Raw genomic sequence first — 15,242 nt, forward strand, 5'->3', positions numbered from 1 at the left:
CTGAATTCAACTTCTCAAACTGCCATGGTGGGATTTGAACTCTGATTTGATTAGATCCCTCGCCCAGTAACAGAACTGTACGATGCTGTACACAAAGCACAGGAAACAAGGTTCAGTCATTCTCCCCAGCACCCTTGGGTTAGGAATTGGGAAAGGTCAGCCAAGGTTCACTCGTAATTGCAATTCAATAATGCCCACAGGAGATTCTGTGCTGACTATCACATGAAAGTGGGATTGGGTTTCTCTGTAATGCCCTCTATAAACAATTAGCTGACTGGCATTCACAGTCTACATATACACAGAGAATGGTAAGGTTCTCAAGGGTTACTGACGCCCTTAATACATTACAGCAGTGACTACACTCCAAAAGTACATCAGCGGCTGTAAAGCGCTTTGTGATGTCCGGTGGTCGTGAAAGGCGCTATATAAATCCAAGTCTTTCTTTCCTTTTCGAACTGCACTTTCCAACCCTCTGTGAACTCTCTGTTTTTCCAACCCTAGCCTCTTGCCCAGCGCTCACTTCATTCACCCCACCATCAGCGGCCGTGCCTTCAGCTGCCTGGGCCCCAAGCTCTGGAACTCCCTCCCTAAACCTCTCCGCCTCTCTCTCCTCCTTTAAGACGCTCCTTAAAACCGACCACTTTGACCAAGCTTTTGGTCACCTGCCCTAATATCTCCTTCTTTGGTCGGTGTCAATTGTTTGTGTGAAGTGCCTTTGGAATGTTTGACTATGTTACGCTGTTGTTCATAGAATCATTAAAGTTTACGGCACAGAAGGAGGCCATTCGGCCCATCGTGTCCGCGCCGGCCGACAAAGAGCTACCCAGCCTAATCCCACTTTCCAGCTCTGGGTCCGTAGCCCTGTAGGTTACGGCACTTTGTGCACATCCAAGTACTTTTTAAATGTGGTGAGGGTTTCTGCCTCTACCACCCTTTCAGGCAGTGAGTTCCAGACCCCCACCACCCTCTGGGTGATGAAATTTCCCCTCAAATCCCCTCTAAACCTCCTACCAATTACTTTAAATCTATGACCCCTGGTTGTTGACCCCTCTGCTAAGGGAAATAGGACATTCCTATCCACTCTATCCAGGCCCCTCATCATTTTATACACCTCAATTAAATCTCCCCTTAGCCTCCTCTGTTCCAAGGAAAACAAACCCAGCCTGTCTAATCTTTCCTCTTAGCTAAAATTCTCCAGTCCAAGCAACACCCTCGTAATCTCCTCTGCACCCTCTCCAGTGCAATCACATCCTTCCTGTAATGTAGTGACCAGAACTACACGCAGTACTCCAGCTGTGGCCTAACTGGTGTTTTATACAGTTCATGCATAACCCCCCCCCACCGCTCTTGTATTCTATGCCTCGGCTAATAAAGGCAAGTATCCCCTTTGCCTTCTTAACCACCTTATCTAGCTGGCCTGCTACCTTCAGGGATCTGTGGACCTGCACTCCACTTCTACACTTCTCACTGTTCCTCTACACTTCTCAGTGTCCTCCCATTTATTGTGTATTCCCTTTCCTTGTTAGCCCTCCCCAAATGCATTATGTCACTCCCACTTTTCTGCCCAGCTGACCAGTCCATTGATATTTTCCTCCCAGAAGGTATTTCCATTCCACACTTTGAAATCTACACAATCATTATCATCCTGAAGCTTCTCACTGACCTGCGAGGTTCCAGTGATCATGTTCTTGATGAAGTCCCTGTGTCCTGGAGCGTCAATGATGGTGATGTAATAGTTGGAGGTCTCAAACTTCCACAGAGAGATGTCGATGGTGATTCCTCGTTCTCGTTCAGCCTTCAGCTTGTCCAGGACCCAGGCATACTTGAAGGAACCTTTGCCCATCTGAGCAAGGAGAGAGCACATCAGACCGGCCGTCAGTGTGACAGTTCTGTGAGAATTCTAAGGAGCATCATTAACCCAGTAAAGAGATCCAGAACAAAATGGTGCCCTTTTAGAGCTCTGTGCGGAAGACCAACCTGTTCAATGGAAGAATAGTATTTACTGGATTATTGAAATTAAACAAAACAATGTTGGTGATAGAAATAGAATCATACAACAAAGGAGGAGGCCACTCGGCCCATCATGTGCCGGCTCTGTGACAGAGCAATCCAATCAGTCCCACTCCCCCCTCCCCACAGCCCGGCACATTTTCTCCTTCAACTATTTATCCAATTCCCTGTTTGAAAGTTACTGTTGAATCTGCTCCCACCGCCCTTTCAGGCAGCGCGTTCCGGAATGGAGTGAGGTGAATATTGAACTTGGAATGCAGCAATCATTTTCCCTTTGGATCAACTGCTTCAGGGCTTGATGGTGGGACCAGAGCCGTTAGTCCCAGTGTCCAGTGTTAGTCCCAGTGTCAGTCCCAGTGTCCAGTGTTAGTCCCAGTGTCAGTCCCAGTGTCCAGTGTCAGTCCCAGTGTCCAGTGTCAGTCCCAGTGTCCGCTGCCATCAGTCCCAGTGTCCAGTGTCAGTCCCAGTGTCCGCTGCCGTCAGTCCCAGTGTCCAGTGTCAGTCCCAGTGTCCAGTGTCAGTCCCAGCGTCCGCTGCCGTCAGTCCCAGTGTCCAGTGTCAGTCCCATTGTCCAGTGTCAGTCCCAGTGTCCAGTGTCAGTCCCAGTGTCCGCTGCCGTCAGTCCCAGTGTCCAGTGTCAGTCCCAGTGTCCAGTGTCAGTCCCAGTGTCTGCTGCCGTCAGTCCCAGTGTCCAGTGTCAGTCCCAGTGTCCAGTGTCAGTCCCAGTGTCCGCTGCCGTCAGTCCCAGTGTCCAGTGTCAGTCCCAGTGTCCAGTGTCAGTCCCAGTGTCCGCTGCCGTCAGTCCCAGTGTCCAGTGTCAGTCCCAGTGTCCAGTGTCAGTCCCAGTGTCTAGTGTCAGTCCCTGTGTCCAGTGTCAGTCACACAGTCCGGTGCGCAGATTTAAGTCAGCTATCACAATGTTGTATCCTTGATCTTACTGAATGGCGGAGCAGGCTCGAAGAGCCGAATGGCCTATTACTGCTGCTAGTTCATGTGTTCGAACCTTGTCAGTACAGTCCCTCAGTGTAGCGGTCAAGTCTATTGAACTGCAGACTCCTTGACTCCTACAGCTCACTCCGAGCTTGAAAGGAGAGTCCAGTCCTAGTCTGTCACCCCACTCCCCACAGTATGGGAACACCACCACCTCCACGTTCCCCTCCCAGTCACACACCATCCTGACTGGGAAATATATCGGCCGTTCCTTCATCGTCGCTGGGTCACAATCCTGGAACTCCCTCCCTAACAGCACTGTGGGAGCACCTTCACCACACGGACTGCAGCGGTTCAAGAAGGCGGCTCACCACCACCTTCTCAAGGGGCAATTAGGGATGGGCAATAAATGCCGGCCTTGCCAGCGGCGCCCACATCCCGAGAATGAATGAAAGAAAACTCGCTCCCTGTGGTTTAAGGTTCTGGTTCAGTCCGATGCAAAGGTGATAAATGGAGTCAGTGGGTCTGTTGGTTGCCATGGTTACATAATAACCTGAGGTGCAACAATATTCTTTCAGCATTTCCGCCATTACCAGAGCACGGACTGAAATACACTTATTCCATGGGTCACAGTGACCCATTCCTCTCAGACAAATGGGTCCTTCCATAGAACTTGTCAGAATGTGACTCTGTGAAGGATCACTCCCACCCCGAGCGCCGTGTGCCCACCGGGAACACCAGGAATGGCACCGGCACACCGCAATGGAAAGGGATTTGGCCAACGTCCAATTCTAGCTTCTAAAGTCAGGAACTTGAAAATCCAGCCTTCTGATTGTATAATATGCCACGGGTGGACCAATGAGGGAGTCTTTCTGTGACACGTGCTGCCCCGGTCCTCTCAATCTCGCTGTGAACCGCGTGTTGGTGTGTCAGCCGTGGCTCAGTGGGCAGCACTCTCGGCTCTGGGTCAGAAGGTTGTGGGTTCAAGTCCCACTCCAGGAACTTGAGCACAAAAATCTAGGTGGACAGTCCAGTGCAGTGCTGAGGGAGCACTGCTCTGTCGGAGGGGCAGTACTGAGGGAGCGCCGCACTGTCGGAGGGGCAGTACTGAGGGAGTGCTGCACTGTCGGAGGGGCAGTACTGACGGAGTGCTGCACTGTTGGAGGGGCAGTACTGACGGAGCGCTGCACTGTCGGAGGGGCAGTACTGAGGGAGTGCTGCACTGTTGGAGGGGCAGTACTGACGGAGTGCTGCACTGTCGGAGGGGCAGTACTGACGGAGTGCTGCACTGTCGGAGGGGCAGTACTGAGGGAGTGCGGCACAGTCGGAGGGGCAGTACTGAGGGAGCGCCGCACTGTCGGAGGGGCAGTACTGAGGGAGCATTGCACTTTTGGAGGGGCAGTACTGAGGGAGCGCTGCACTGTCGGAGGGGCAGTACTGAGGGAGTGCCTCACTGTCGGAGGGGCAGTACTGAGGCAGCGTTGCACTTTTGGAGGGGCAGTACTGAGGGAGTGCTGCACTGTCGGAGGGGCAGTACTGAGGGAGTGCCGCACTGTCGAAGGGGCAGTACTGAGGGAGTGCTGCACTGTCGGAGGGGCAGTACTGAGGGAGTGCCGCACTGTCGGAGGGGCAGTACTGAGGGAGCGCCGCACTGTCGGAGGGGCAGTACTGAGGGAGTGCCGCACTGTCGGAGGGGCAGTACTGAGGGAGTGCTGCACTGTCGGAGGGGCAGTACTGAGGGAGTGCTGCACTGTCGGAGGGGCAGTACTGAGGGAGCGCCGCACTGTCGGAGGGGCAGTACTGAGGGAGTGCTGCACTGTCGAAGGGGCAGTACTGAGGGAGCAATGCACTATCAGAGATGAGGGGCTGGAACCTCCACTTTTGTGCTTATCGCCCAAAAATGCACGTTATTTCCGGCGTGGGCGGTAAAAAAGGGTTTTCAGATCGCCGGCTTCTCGCCCATTCTCAATAAACCTAGTTTACATTTTTGAAAATGGGCGATACCGCGAGCGAGATAAAATGGGTGGTAGCGTTAAATTTTTTTGATCTTCTGCCGTAAAGTGTGGCCATCCTTAGCAACGGCATGGCAACGCTTGATTCCCGCAATTCTGGAAGTCAAGGGTCACCATGATATGCACAGAAGAGGAGACAGAGAGAGAGAGGGAGCTGAGAGGGACTGAAGGCGTGTCTGGGTGTGGCTGCTTTGGGAGGAAGGACGGAGACTTTAGAGTTTCACAGCAAATAGGCAAACAAAAAATTAGCTGTTACCAGCCACATATTTGACTGAATTTGGCCTATAATGGAGCGAGAGGAGGAGGCATCACAGCACACTGTGGAGACTGACGCTGGAGAGAGCAGTGAGGTGGGAGAGGAGCACATTGGAGGCCACAATAGAGCCAGGAGGTTCTCGGACAAGGCAAATGCCTCCCTCCTGCAGGAGGTCGAGTTACGCTGGGGTGATTTGACACGGGGTAGGTAGGGGAAGCCCACCCCTAAGGCTTACCAGGGGATATGGACCGAGATAGCAGAGGTGGTCTCGTCATCGACCAACGAGGTGAGTGAGGGTAACCAATGTCGCAAACGCTGGAACGACCTTGTGGGATCCGCAAGAGTAAGTATTACATTGATTTACATGTACTTATGTATTTATATAATTTGATTTATAACAGTCATGAGTGACTATCATCAGATGTGAGGTCTTCCACTTTTACCGGGAATGTTTTACTCAAAGCCTGCGGTCACGGTGTAAGTCTTTAGGTAAAGAGGATAATTTTCATAATAATGATGATTACATCTGTCGGTGTTGTGTTGTATCAGTCTCTGTGACAGTACCTAGCAATGATATCACGCAATGATCTCATGCCATGTCGTCCTGTTACCTTTTACAGAAGAAGCTATCAACGATGAGGTCCGTGCAGAGCGAGCGGGTGGGGGGCCACCAGTCCCCGGTGACATCACTGAGATGGAGGAGCGAGTGCTCGCACTCGTGGGGAAGCTCCCCGGACAGCCACGGACACATCTGCAGACCCTGAAGTGATGCCACGTGAGTAAAGCTTACACCATTGTGTGATGTAAAGTCAATAGATGCCACACCAGCTCATATCCAAACAATTATATATGATAGATGATTTCTAAAAGTGTCATAGAAATATTGCTGGCCTAATGAAAATCATTGCAATGTAAATGTGTTGATGGTCATGAAATGTGATGTCTGTGATGATTTTGAGAGCGGTGGTGCTTTTGTCGTGCATATGCTGTGTGTAGCGCTGGACTCACCTTGTGACCCTAGCACCCCCTTCTCCTCTAATACCCGCATTTGTGTTTTGCAGCTCAGCCAGCAGCGCGGCCCCAGGCAAGGCCATAGAGGCCAGAAGGTGGGGCACGGGGCAGGAGTCGGCCGACAATCCTACTACATCTGGTGCTGAGGAGCTCCGATTCTCGCCCGTCAATCCGCTGGGTCTGTTCTCCACGGATGAGAGCGCGGACTTCGAGGAACCTGCATCGCCACGCTCCAGAACCCAGTCCACCCCAAGGCCATCTAGTGGTCCTCCGGTCATTCCCCCCTCCACTCTGGAGGTACCGGCCCCAAGCACTTCTCCACAGGGCACCCCATTTGTCCCCAGGATGGCGCCGACCCCGCGGAGGCCCCGTGGACGCGGCAGGTCTGTTCCACGAGCGTGACGTGACAGCGGAGAGATGGTACAGTTGTCCAGGAGGACTGTACACATTGGTGACCAGCTCATCGAAGCACTGGGGGGCATATCCCGACACCTGGCCAACATAACCGAGTACATTCCGCGCATGGCGGAGGCCCTGGATGCGATAGCCAGGATCACTGCTGCCACAGGCCTCCCAGTAGTCCCCGAGCGCGGCACTCCACCCCTAGGTTCTGCACCACCACTGCGAACGACAGATGAGAGCAAGGACCAAGCTCCTGCTTTTGCATCAGAGAATGTTGCCCCCTCGGCACCCCCCTGAACCCGTACCCGTCCAACCACCGCCTCTGCCTTCATCCCCCTCAATGAGGCACCGCCTGAGGAGCTCCTCGGCCAGGCGCCGTGGAGCGAGGAGGGGAAGGGGTGGAGGTGGAGAGAAGGGGAGGGAGGAAGGAAAGTGAGGTGCATGTCCGCAGGTGATGGCTGTGTTATATCTCCATCTGGATGTATGCAATTTGTTGCAATGTATGGGGGAGGGGACCACTCTCCTGCTTTGCCTTTGTATTCTGTGTTGCTGGACATGTTGAACATGTGATTTATGTCAATGGTGGAAAAAGTGGGGTGTGGGCGGGGGTTGGGTGTTATTGGCTGTGATATTTATGATTTCAGGCCAATGTTGATATTAAACTTTTGTTATTGAGCATAATCTTGTTGCGCATTATCTCAGATAGCTGGACCATTACACACTGGTGATTCATTATATGAAAGGGTTAAATACAACTTAACATCAATCAACGTAAACTTTAACTGGCACCAAGGTGATGGGCACCATTGATGTCTGAGCTACACACACACAGCAGTGTGTCAGCGTTGTCACTCATATCAGCGCTCTTTCAGGCAAATCTTTCCGATATCAGCTCCTCACGGAAGAATGGGATTTAACAAATGCCAGCCACACCGCTGGCGTTCGTTCCGGTTAGTTCCACTTTTTGTGGCCGATTTTTTGGGCGAGCGATATTGTGGGCGATATGTGTGTGAGGTGGTGAAATTGATGATGGGTGATCTCCATGGCCGCTAGTTTGGGTAAATATGCTCTTTACGACAAAATACAGTGGGTGGGCGTGAATATTGAATCTCGGGTTAATTCCGTGCGGAAAGTAACGCTGGGCGATATTATGGGCGTTGATTTCACCCATTCTGCTAATTCCGCCCAGAAAAAGTGGGCGGGCGGTGATATTTCTTCTCGCCGTTAAGTCCATTGGGAAAATAACGTTTGGCGATAAGTCTCCTAAAAAAGCCTGTCAGTTTTCATTTTGTGCCAGAATGGGCGATATCTGGGCGTTATACGTCATTTCGGTAGTAAAATGCCATTAAGTGGGCGTTAAGCATGCCAAAAAAGTGAAGGTTCTAGCCTGAGGTCTTTTAGATGAAGCATTAAACCGAGGTCCCTTCTGCCATCTTAGGAGGATATCAAAAAAAACACAGCACTATTTTGAAGAAGAGCAGGGGAGTTCTCCCCTGTGTCCTGGTTTATCTCTCAACCAAGATCAGTAAAAACAGGTTACCTGGTCACAATCACAGTGCTATTTGTGGGAGCTTGCTGTGCATAGATTGGCTATTGTGTTTCCCACATTACAACGGTGACTAGACTCTAAAAATACTGCACGTCCTGAGGTTGTGAAAGGCGCTATAGAGATGCAGATTGTTATTGTTCACTACAGAAGAGAAACAGCTCGAGGTAAAATGAAAAACTCCAGTCCCTCCCTCCAAACCTCCCGTGGCTCTGACAGCAACAACAACGTGTATTTATATAGCGCCTTTAACATGGTAAAACATCCCAAGGCGCTTCACTGGAGAGTTACAAAACAAAATTTGACACTAGGCCGCATAGGGACAGGTGGTCAAAAGCTCGGTCAAAGAGGGATGTTTTAAGGAGCATCTTTAAGGAGGAGAGTGAGGTAGAGAGGCGGAGAGGTTTAGGGAGGGAGTTCCAGAGCTTGGAGGCCAGGCAGCTGAAGGCACGGCCACCGATGGTGGAGCGATGGAAATTGGAGATGCGTGAGAGGCCAGAATTGGAGGAGCGCAGCAATCTCGGAAGGTTGTGGGGCTGGAGGAGATTACAGAGATAAGGAGGGGCGAGGGCCCTGGAGGGATTTGAACACAAGGATGAGAATTTTTAAATCGAGGTGTTGCTGGACTGGGAGCCAATGTCGGTCAGCGAGCACAGGGGGTGATGGGTGAGAGGGACTCGGTGCGTTAGGACACGGGGCAGTGAGCACAAGGGGTGATGGGTGAGTGGGACTCGGTGTGAGTTAGGATACGGGGCAGTGAGCACAGGGGGTGATGGGTGAGTGGGACTCGGTGCGAGTTAGGACACGGGGCAGTGAGCACAGGGGGTGATGGGTGAGCGGGACTCGGTGCGAGTTAGGACACGGGGCAGTGAGCACAGGGGGTGATGGGTGAGTGGGACTCGGTGCGAGTTAGGACACGGGGCAGCGAGCACAGGGGCTGATGGGTGAGTGGGACTGGGTGCGAGTTAGGACACGGGGCAATGAGCACAGGGGGTGATGGGTGAGTGGGACTCGGTGCGAGTTAGGACACGGGGCAGTGAGCACAGGGGGTGATGGGTGAGTGGGACTCGGTGCGAGTTAGGACACGGGGCAGTGAGCACAGGGGGTGATGGGTGAGTGGGACTCGGTGCGAGTTAGGACACGGGGCAGTGAGCACAGGGGGTGATGTGTGAGCAGGACTTGGTGCGAGTTAGAACACGGGGCAGTGAGCACAGGGGGTGATGGGTGAGTGGGACTCGGTGCGAGTTAAGACACGGGGCAGCGAGCACAGGGGGTGATGGGTGAGCGGGACTCGGTGCGAGTTAGGACACGGGGCAGGGAGCACAGGGGGTGATGGGTGAGCGGGACTCGGTGCGAGTTAGGACACGGGGCAGTGAGCACAGGGGGTGATGGGTGAGCGGGACTCGGTGCGAGTTAGGACATGGAGCAGTGAGCACAGGGGGTGATGGGTGAGCGGGACTCGGTGCGAGTTAGGACATGGGGCAGTGAGCACAGGGGGTGATGGGTGAGCGGGACTCGGTGCGAGTTAGGACATGGAGCAGTGAGCACAGGGGGTGATGGGTGAGCGGGACTCGGTGCGAGTTAGGACATGGGGCAGTGAGCACAGGGGGTGATGGGTGAGCGGGACTCGGTGCGAGTTAGGACATGGGGCAGTGAGCACACGGGGTGATGGGTGAGCGGGACTCGGTGCGAGTTAGGACACGGGGCAGTGAGCACAGGGGGTGATGGGTGAGCGGGACTCGGTGCAAGTTAAGACACGGGACAATGAGCACAGGGGGTGATGGGTGAGCGGGACTTGGTGCGTTAGGACACGGGGCAGTGAGCACAGGGGGTGATGGGTGAGCGGGACTTGGTGCGTTAGGACACGGGGCAGTGAGCACAGGGGGTGATGGGTGAGCGGGACTCGGTGTGAGTTAGGACACGGGGCAGTGAGCACAGGGGGTGATGGGTGAGTGGGACTCGGTGCGAGTTAGGACACGGGGCAGTGAGCACAGGGGGTGATGGGTGAGCGGGACTTGGTGCGAGTTAGAACACGGGGCAGTGAGCACAGGGGGTGATGGGTGAGCGGGACTCGGCGCGAGTTAGGACACGGGGCAGCGAGCACAGGGGGTGATGGGTGAGCGGGACTCGGTGCGAGTTAGGACACGGGGCAGCGAGCACAGTGGGTGATGGGTGAGCGGGACTCGGTGCGAGTTAGGACACGGGGCAGCGAGCACAGGGGGTGATGGGTGAGCGGGACTCGGTGCGAGTTAGGACACGGGGCAGTGAGCACAGGGGGTGATGGGTGAGCGGGACTCGGTGCGAGTTAGGACATGGGGCAGTGAGCACAGGGGGTGATGGGTGAGCGGGACTCGGTGCGAGTTAGGACATGGGGCAGTGAGCACAGGGGGTGATGGGTGAGCGGGATTCGGTGCAAGTTAGGACACGGGGCAGTGAGCACAGGGGGTGATGGGTGAGCGGGACTCGGTGCATTAGGACACGGGGCAGTGAGCACAGGGGGTGATGGGTGAGCGGGACTCGGTGCAAGTTAAGACACGGGACAGTGAGCACAGGGGGTGATGGGTGAGCGGGACTCGGTGCGTTAGGACACGGGGCAGTGAGCACAGATGGGTGAGCGGGACTCGGTGCGAGTTAAGACACGGGACAGTGAGCACAGGGGGTGATGGGTGAGCGGGACTCGGTGCGAGTTAAGACACGGGACAGTGAGCACAGGGGGTGATGGGTGAGCGGGACTCGGTGTGAGTTAGGACACGGGGCAGCAAGCACAGGGGGTGATGGGTGAGCGGGACTCGGTGCAAGTTAAGACATGGGGCTGCCAAGTTATGGATGATCTGAAGTTTATGAAGGGTGGAAGATGGGAGGCCGGCCAGGAGAGGGTTGGGATAGGGCGAGTCTGGAGATAACAAAAGCTGAAAAGCTGAGGCAGGGACGGAGACGGGCGATGTTACGGAGTTGAAAGTAAGTGGTCTCGGTGAGGGGGTGGATATGTCGTCAGAAGAGCATCTCAGGGTCAAACAGGACGTCAAGGTTGCTAACGGTCCTGCTCAGCCTCGGACAGAGGCAGGGAGACAGCACTGGATGCCTGTTCGTTTCTAGCATGTTCTGTAACATTTCAATTTATTTATGCTGCACAATTTCAGCATCTAAAGAAACACTCACTGGATTTTCAAATAAAATGAGGTTCCAATCAAACAAGTGAAAGGTAACCGGCAATGAGCAGACCCCTGAGCCTCGATCACAGAGAACCACACTCTGTAGAAATTAATGTCACAAATGTATCCGATGGGAAAAGCTTCTAACGCCCCTCAATTGCATCCTGAGATCGCCAGCCTTAAAGAACAATAGCAGGATCGAACACGACTCGTCTAAACAATTCAATTAAACTGCTCCAGCCACCACTCATATCACTAAAATATTCAACATGGTGGCGAGTTGAATCTAACGACCGAACCAATCACAGTGACATCAGTATTCACTCAGTGAGTCAGCAAAGAAACAGACCCTGGAATGGGCGCCATAGAAACCACAACAACAACTTGTATTTATATAGTGCCTTTAATGTAGTTAAATGTCCCAGGGCGCTTCACAGGAGCGATTAGCAAACAAAATTTGACACAGAGCCACAAAAGGAGAAATTAGGGCAGGTGACCAAAAGCTTGGTCAAAGAGGTCGGTTTTAAGGAGCATCTTAAAAGGAGCAAAGGGAGGCGGAGAGGTTTAAGAAGGGAATTCCAGAGCTTGGGGCCCAGGCAGCTGAAGGCACGGCCACCAATGGTGGAGCGATTATAATCAGGGATGCGCAAGAGGGCAGAATTGGAAGAGCGCAGAGATCTGGGCGGGTGGGGGGGGGGGGGGTTGTGGGGCTGGGGGAGATTACAGAGATAGGGAGGAGTGAGGGGCATGGAGGGATTTGAAGACAAGGATGAGAATTTTGAAATCGAGGCGTTGCCGGACCGGAAGCCAATGTAGGTCAGCGAGCACAGGGGGTGATGGGTGAGCGGGACTCGGTGCGAGTTAGGACATGGGTCAGCGAGCACAGGGGGTGATGGGTGAGCGGGACTCGGTGCGAGTTAGGACATGGGTCAGCGAGCACAGGGGGTGATGGGTGAGCGGGATTCGGTGCGAGTTAGGACATGGGTCAGCGAGCACAGGGGGTGATGGGTGAGCGGGACTTGGTGCAGGTTTGGGAAGAGCTGAAGTTTACAGAGGGTGGAAGATGAGAGACCGGCCGGCCAGGGGAGCGTTGGAAAAGTCGAGTGTAGAGGGGTCAACGGCAAAGACTCGGTACGGAGAAGCCAGTGTGAAGGATGGAATCCACATTGGGTGCAAGTCTTGCCTTGTCTGCCCATTTCCATAAACAGCTGCCAAACCACACCATGTGACCAATCAGACCCTTCACGACGGCTGCCAATCGGTGTCCCAGGCTGTTGGACGAGTGGAGTTCCAATCCAAGTACGTGGCAGACAAGGGTTACCAACTCTGATTGGACACATTCCTGGAGATTTCATCACATATCCTCCTACCGTCCAACCGCCCCACCCACTCAAACAACCTATCTCCCATCTTCAATCATTGTATCACCAATAAACAAAGGTGTTCAAAGAAAATGAAAAACACCCTTTTTTTAGCGGCCCTATGATTTTTCTCCCAAGTTGCTGGCAGTTGTGGCTTGAAGATTCATCTTTCATTCCTGGACACTCCAGGGAAAACCTGGAGGGTTGGGAACTCTGGCTGCACCGGAATGGTGGGGCCCACAAGCTTGCTTTAAAAAATGGTCTTGGCATTCCATCTGAAAACAGATTCTATTTCACAAAAGGGAAATGAAGGGTGGGGATTTTTGAAATATACATACATAGAGAGAGAGAGAGAGCAAGTCCTCTCTCAATACTTCAAAAAGCACATTCAGGGATGTGAGGCTAAGGCTCTGCTGGGAATCTGTTGGGAATCTGTTGGGAATATGCTGGGTACTTGTTGGGAATCTGTTGGGAATATGCTGGGAATATGCCGGGGCTGTGATGGGAATCTGTTGGGAATCTGCTGGGAATATGCCGGGAATCTGATGGGAATCTGCCGGGGCTCTGTTGGGAATCTGCTGGGAATATGCTGGGAATCTGCCGGGGCTTTGCTGGGAATGACTGTTACCTCTGCCGCCTCCTTCTCGAACTTCTCGATGGTCCTCTTGTCGATGCCGCCACACTTGTAGATGAGGTGTCCGGTGGTGGTGGACTTGCCCGAGTCCACATGGCCGATCACCACGATGTTGATGTGAAACTTCTCTTTGCCCATGGTGCCGGGGTCAGGGAGCTGCAGCAAACAGAGACCCACACATTGACATCTCTGGCTCCTCCCGCACCCACACGGTGCTGCGGCCAAACCCAGTCACATCTCCAACCTTCAAATGCTTCCCAGCCTGACCTCAGTCTCTATTCTAACAGAATTTTAATGTATTTTACATAGAATATTCCCAGAGCCGGAGCCGCGACCCCGGCAATATTGGAAGGCAGCCGGTTACTCCAGACTTGATTTATTGAAGACAGAAGCCTGCTCTAAATATAACTAAATATTTAAATATATCACCAGGCTCAATCCAGTCCGCTCGCCCAGGGCACGGAAGCAAAACAATTTCTGCCTCTGTCTCGCTGTCCTTGGTCTGAAATACCCCGGGTCTGTACTGCTTCAATGTTTCTGTATAGACCGGATCATTCCCAATCCTCCGCCTGCCCCTCTCTCTCTCCAATACTCGGTGTGCAATCGCCTCTCTCCCTCTCTCTCTCTCTCCATCTACTCTCTCTATCTATCCTTCCCTCTGTCTCTATCTATCTATCCATCACTCCCTTTCCCTATTTCTATCCATCTATCCCTTTATCCCTCTCTCTCTCTCTCTCTCTCTCCCCCTGCATTGATGGCACTGTCTGTGGCCTGTCCCCTTTGCGGTGGCTGCCTCCAGCCCCCTGCCCCAGCTTCCGGGCTCTGCCCCCTGCCCCTGCCCCCAGCCTCCTGCCCCCAGCCTCCAGCCCCTGCCCCCTGCCTCCAGCCCCTGCCCCCTGCCTCCAGCCCCTGCCCCCTGCCTCCAGCCCCTGCCCCCTGCCTCCAGCCTCTGCCCCCAGCCCCGAGCCCCCTGCCCCCTGCCTCCAGCCCCTGCCCCCTGCCTCCAGCCTCTGCCCCCAGCCCCGAGCCCCCTGCCCCCTGCCTCCAGCCCCTGCCCCCTGCCTCCAGCCTCTGCCCCCAGCCCCGAGCCCCCTGCCCCCTGCCTCCAGCCCCTGCCCCCTGCCTCCAGCCTCTGCCCCCAGCCCCGAGCCCCCTGCCCCGAGCCCCCTGCCCCCTGCCCCTAGCCCCGAGCCCCCTGCCCCTGCCCCTGCCACCGCCGCTTACCTGTCGCTGCTGCCGGGGAGCGGGGCTGCCGGTCGCTGCTTTTTATTGCGGGCGCGAGGGCGGTGTCCGCACTGAGCTGCGCTGCGCAGTGCACACACCCCCTCCCGCCTCCTACAGCAATGCGGTAAAGCAAAATAAGCTGCTGCGCAGAGAGAGAGAGAGAGAAGAGAGGAGGCAAGGGAGGGAGCGGCAGGACTAAGATAGACAGAGGCAGGAGGGTGAGGAGAGATAGGGCAAGAGAAATTAGGCACAGAATATAAAATGCCCTTTCTATTATAGAGAATAGCAGTCCCTGTCTATACTAAAGAGAATAGCAGTCCCTGTGTATGTTATCGAGAATAACAGCCTCTGTGTATATTATAGAGAATAGCAGTCCCTGTATTTAGTATACAGAATAGCAGCCCCTGTGTAAATTATGGAGAATAGCAGCCCCGGTGTATATGATAGAGAATAGCAGTCCTTGTGTATATCATAGAGAATAGCAGCCCCGGTGTATATTATAGAGAATAGCAGGCCCTGTGTATATTATAGAGAATAGCAGTCCCTGTGTATATTATAGAGAATAGCAACCCCTGTGTATATTATAGAGAATAGCAGCCCCTGTGTATATTATAGAGAATAACTGTCCATGTGTATATTATAGAGAATAACAGCCCCTGTGTATATTATAGAGAATAGCAGTCCCTGTGTTTAGTATACAGAAT

The 15,242-nt window shown here is 53.7% G+C and overlaps 1 protein-coding gene across 1 annotated transcript in view; it reads right to left on the reverse strand.

The window, feature by feature from the left end:
- LOC139277670 (elongation factor 1-alpha 2) overlaps nt 1-14,677 on the reverse strand; it is a 56,573-nt gene extending 41,896 nt beyond the window's left edge. The window contains exons 1-3 of the mRNA XM_070896464.1: nt 14,539-14,677; nt 13,309-13,470; nt 1,664-1,843 (exon numbers count right to left, since the gene is read on the reverse strand). Coding sequence (XP_070752565.1) covers nt 1,664-1,843; nt 13,309-13,452 — 324 coding nt within the window. The 5' untranslated portion in view covers nt 13,453-13,470; nt 14,539-14,677. The remainder of the gene's footprint in view (nt 1-1,663; nt 1,844-13,308; nt 13,471-14,538) is intronic.
- Between the last annotated feature and the right edge of the window lie 565 nt (nt 14,678-15,242).

This window comes from Pristiophorus japonicus, chromosome 12 (assembly GCF_044704955.1).
Source record: "Pristiophorus japonicus isolate sPriJap1 chromosome 12, sPriJap1.hap1, whole genome shotgun sequence".
NCBI classification, from domain to species: Eukaryota; Metazoa; Chordata; class Chondrichthyes; family Pristiophoridae; genus Pristiophorus; species Pristiophorus japonicus.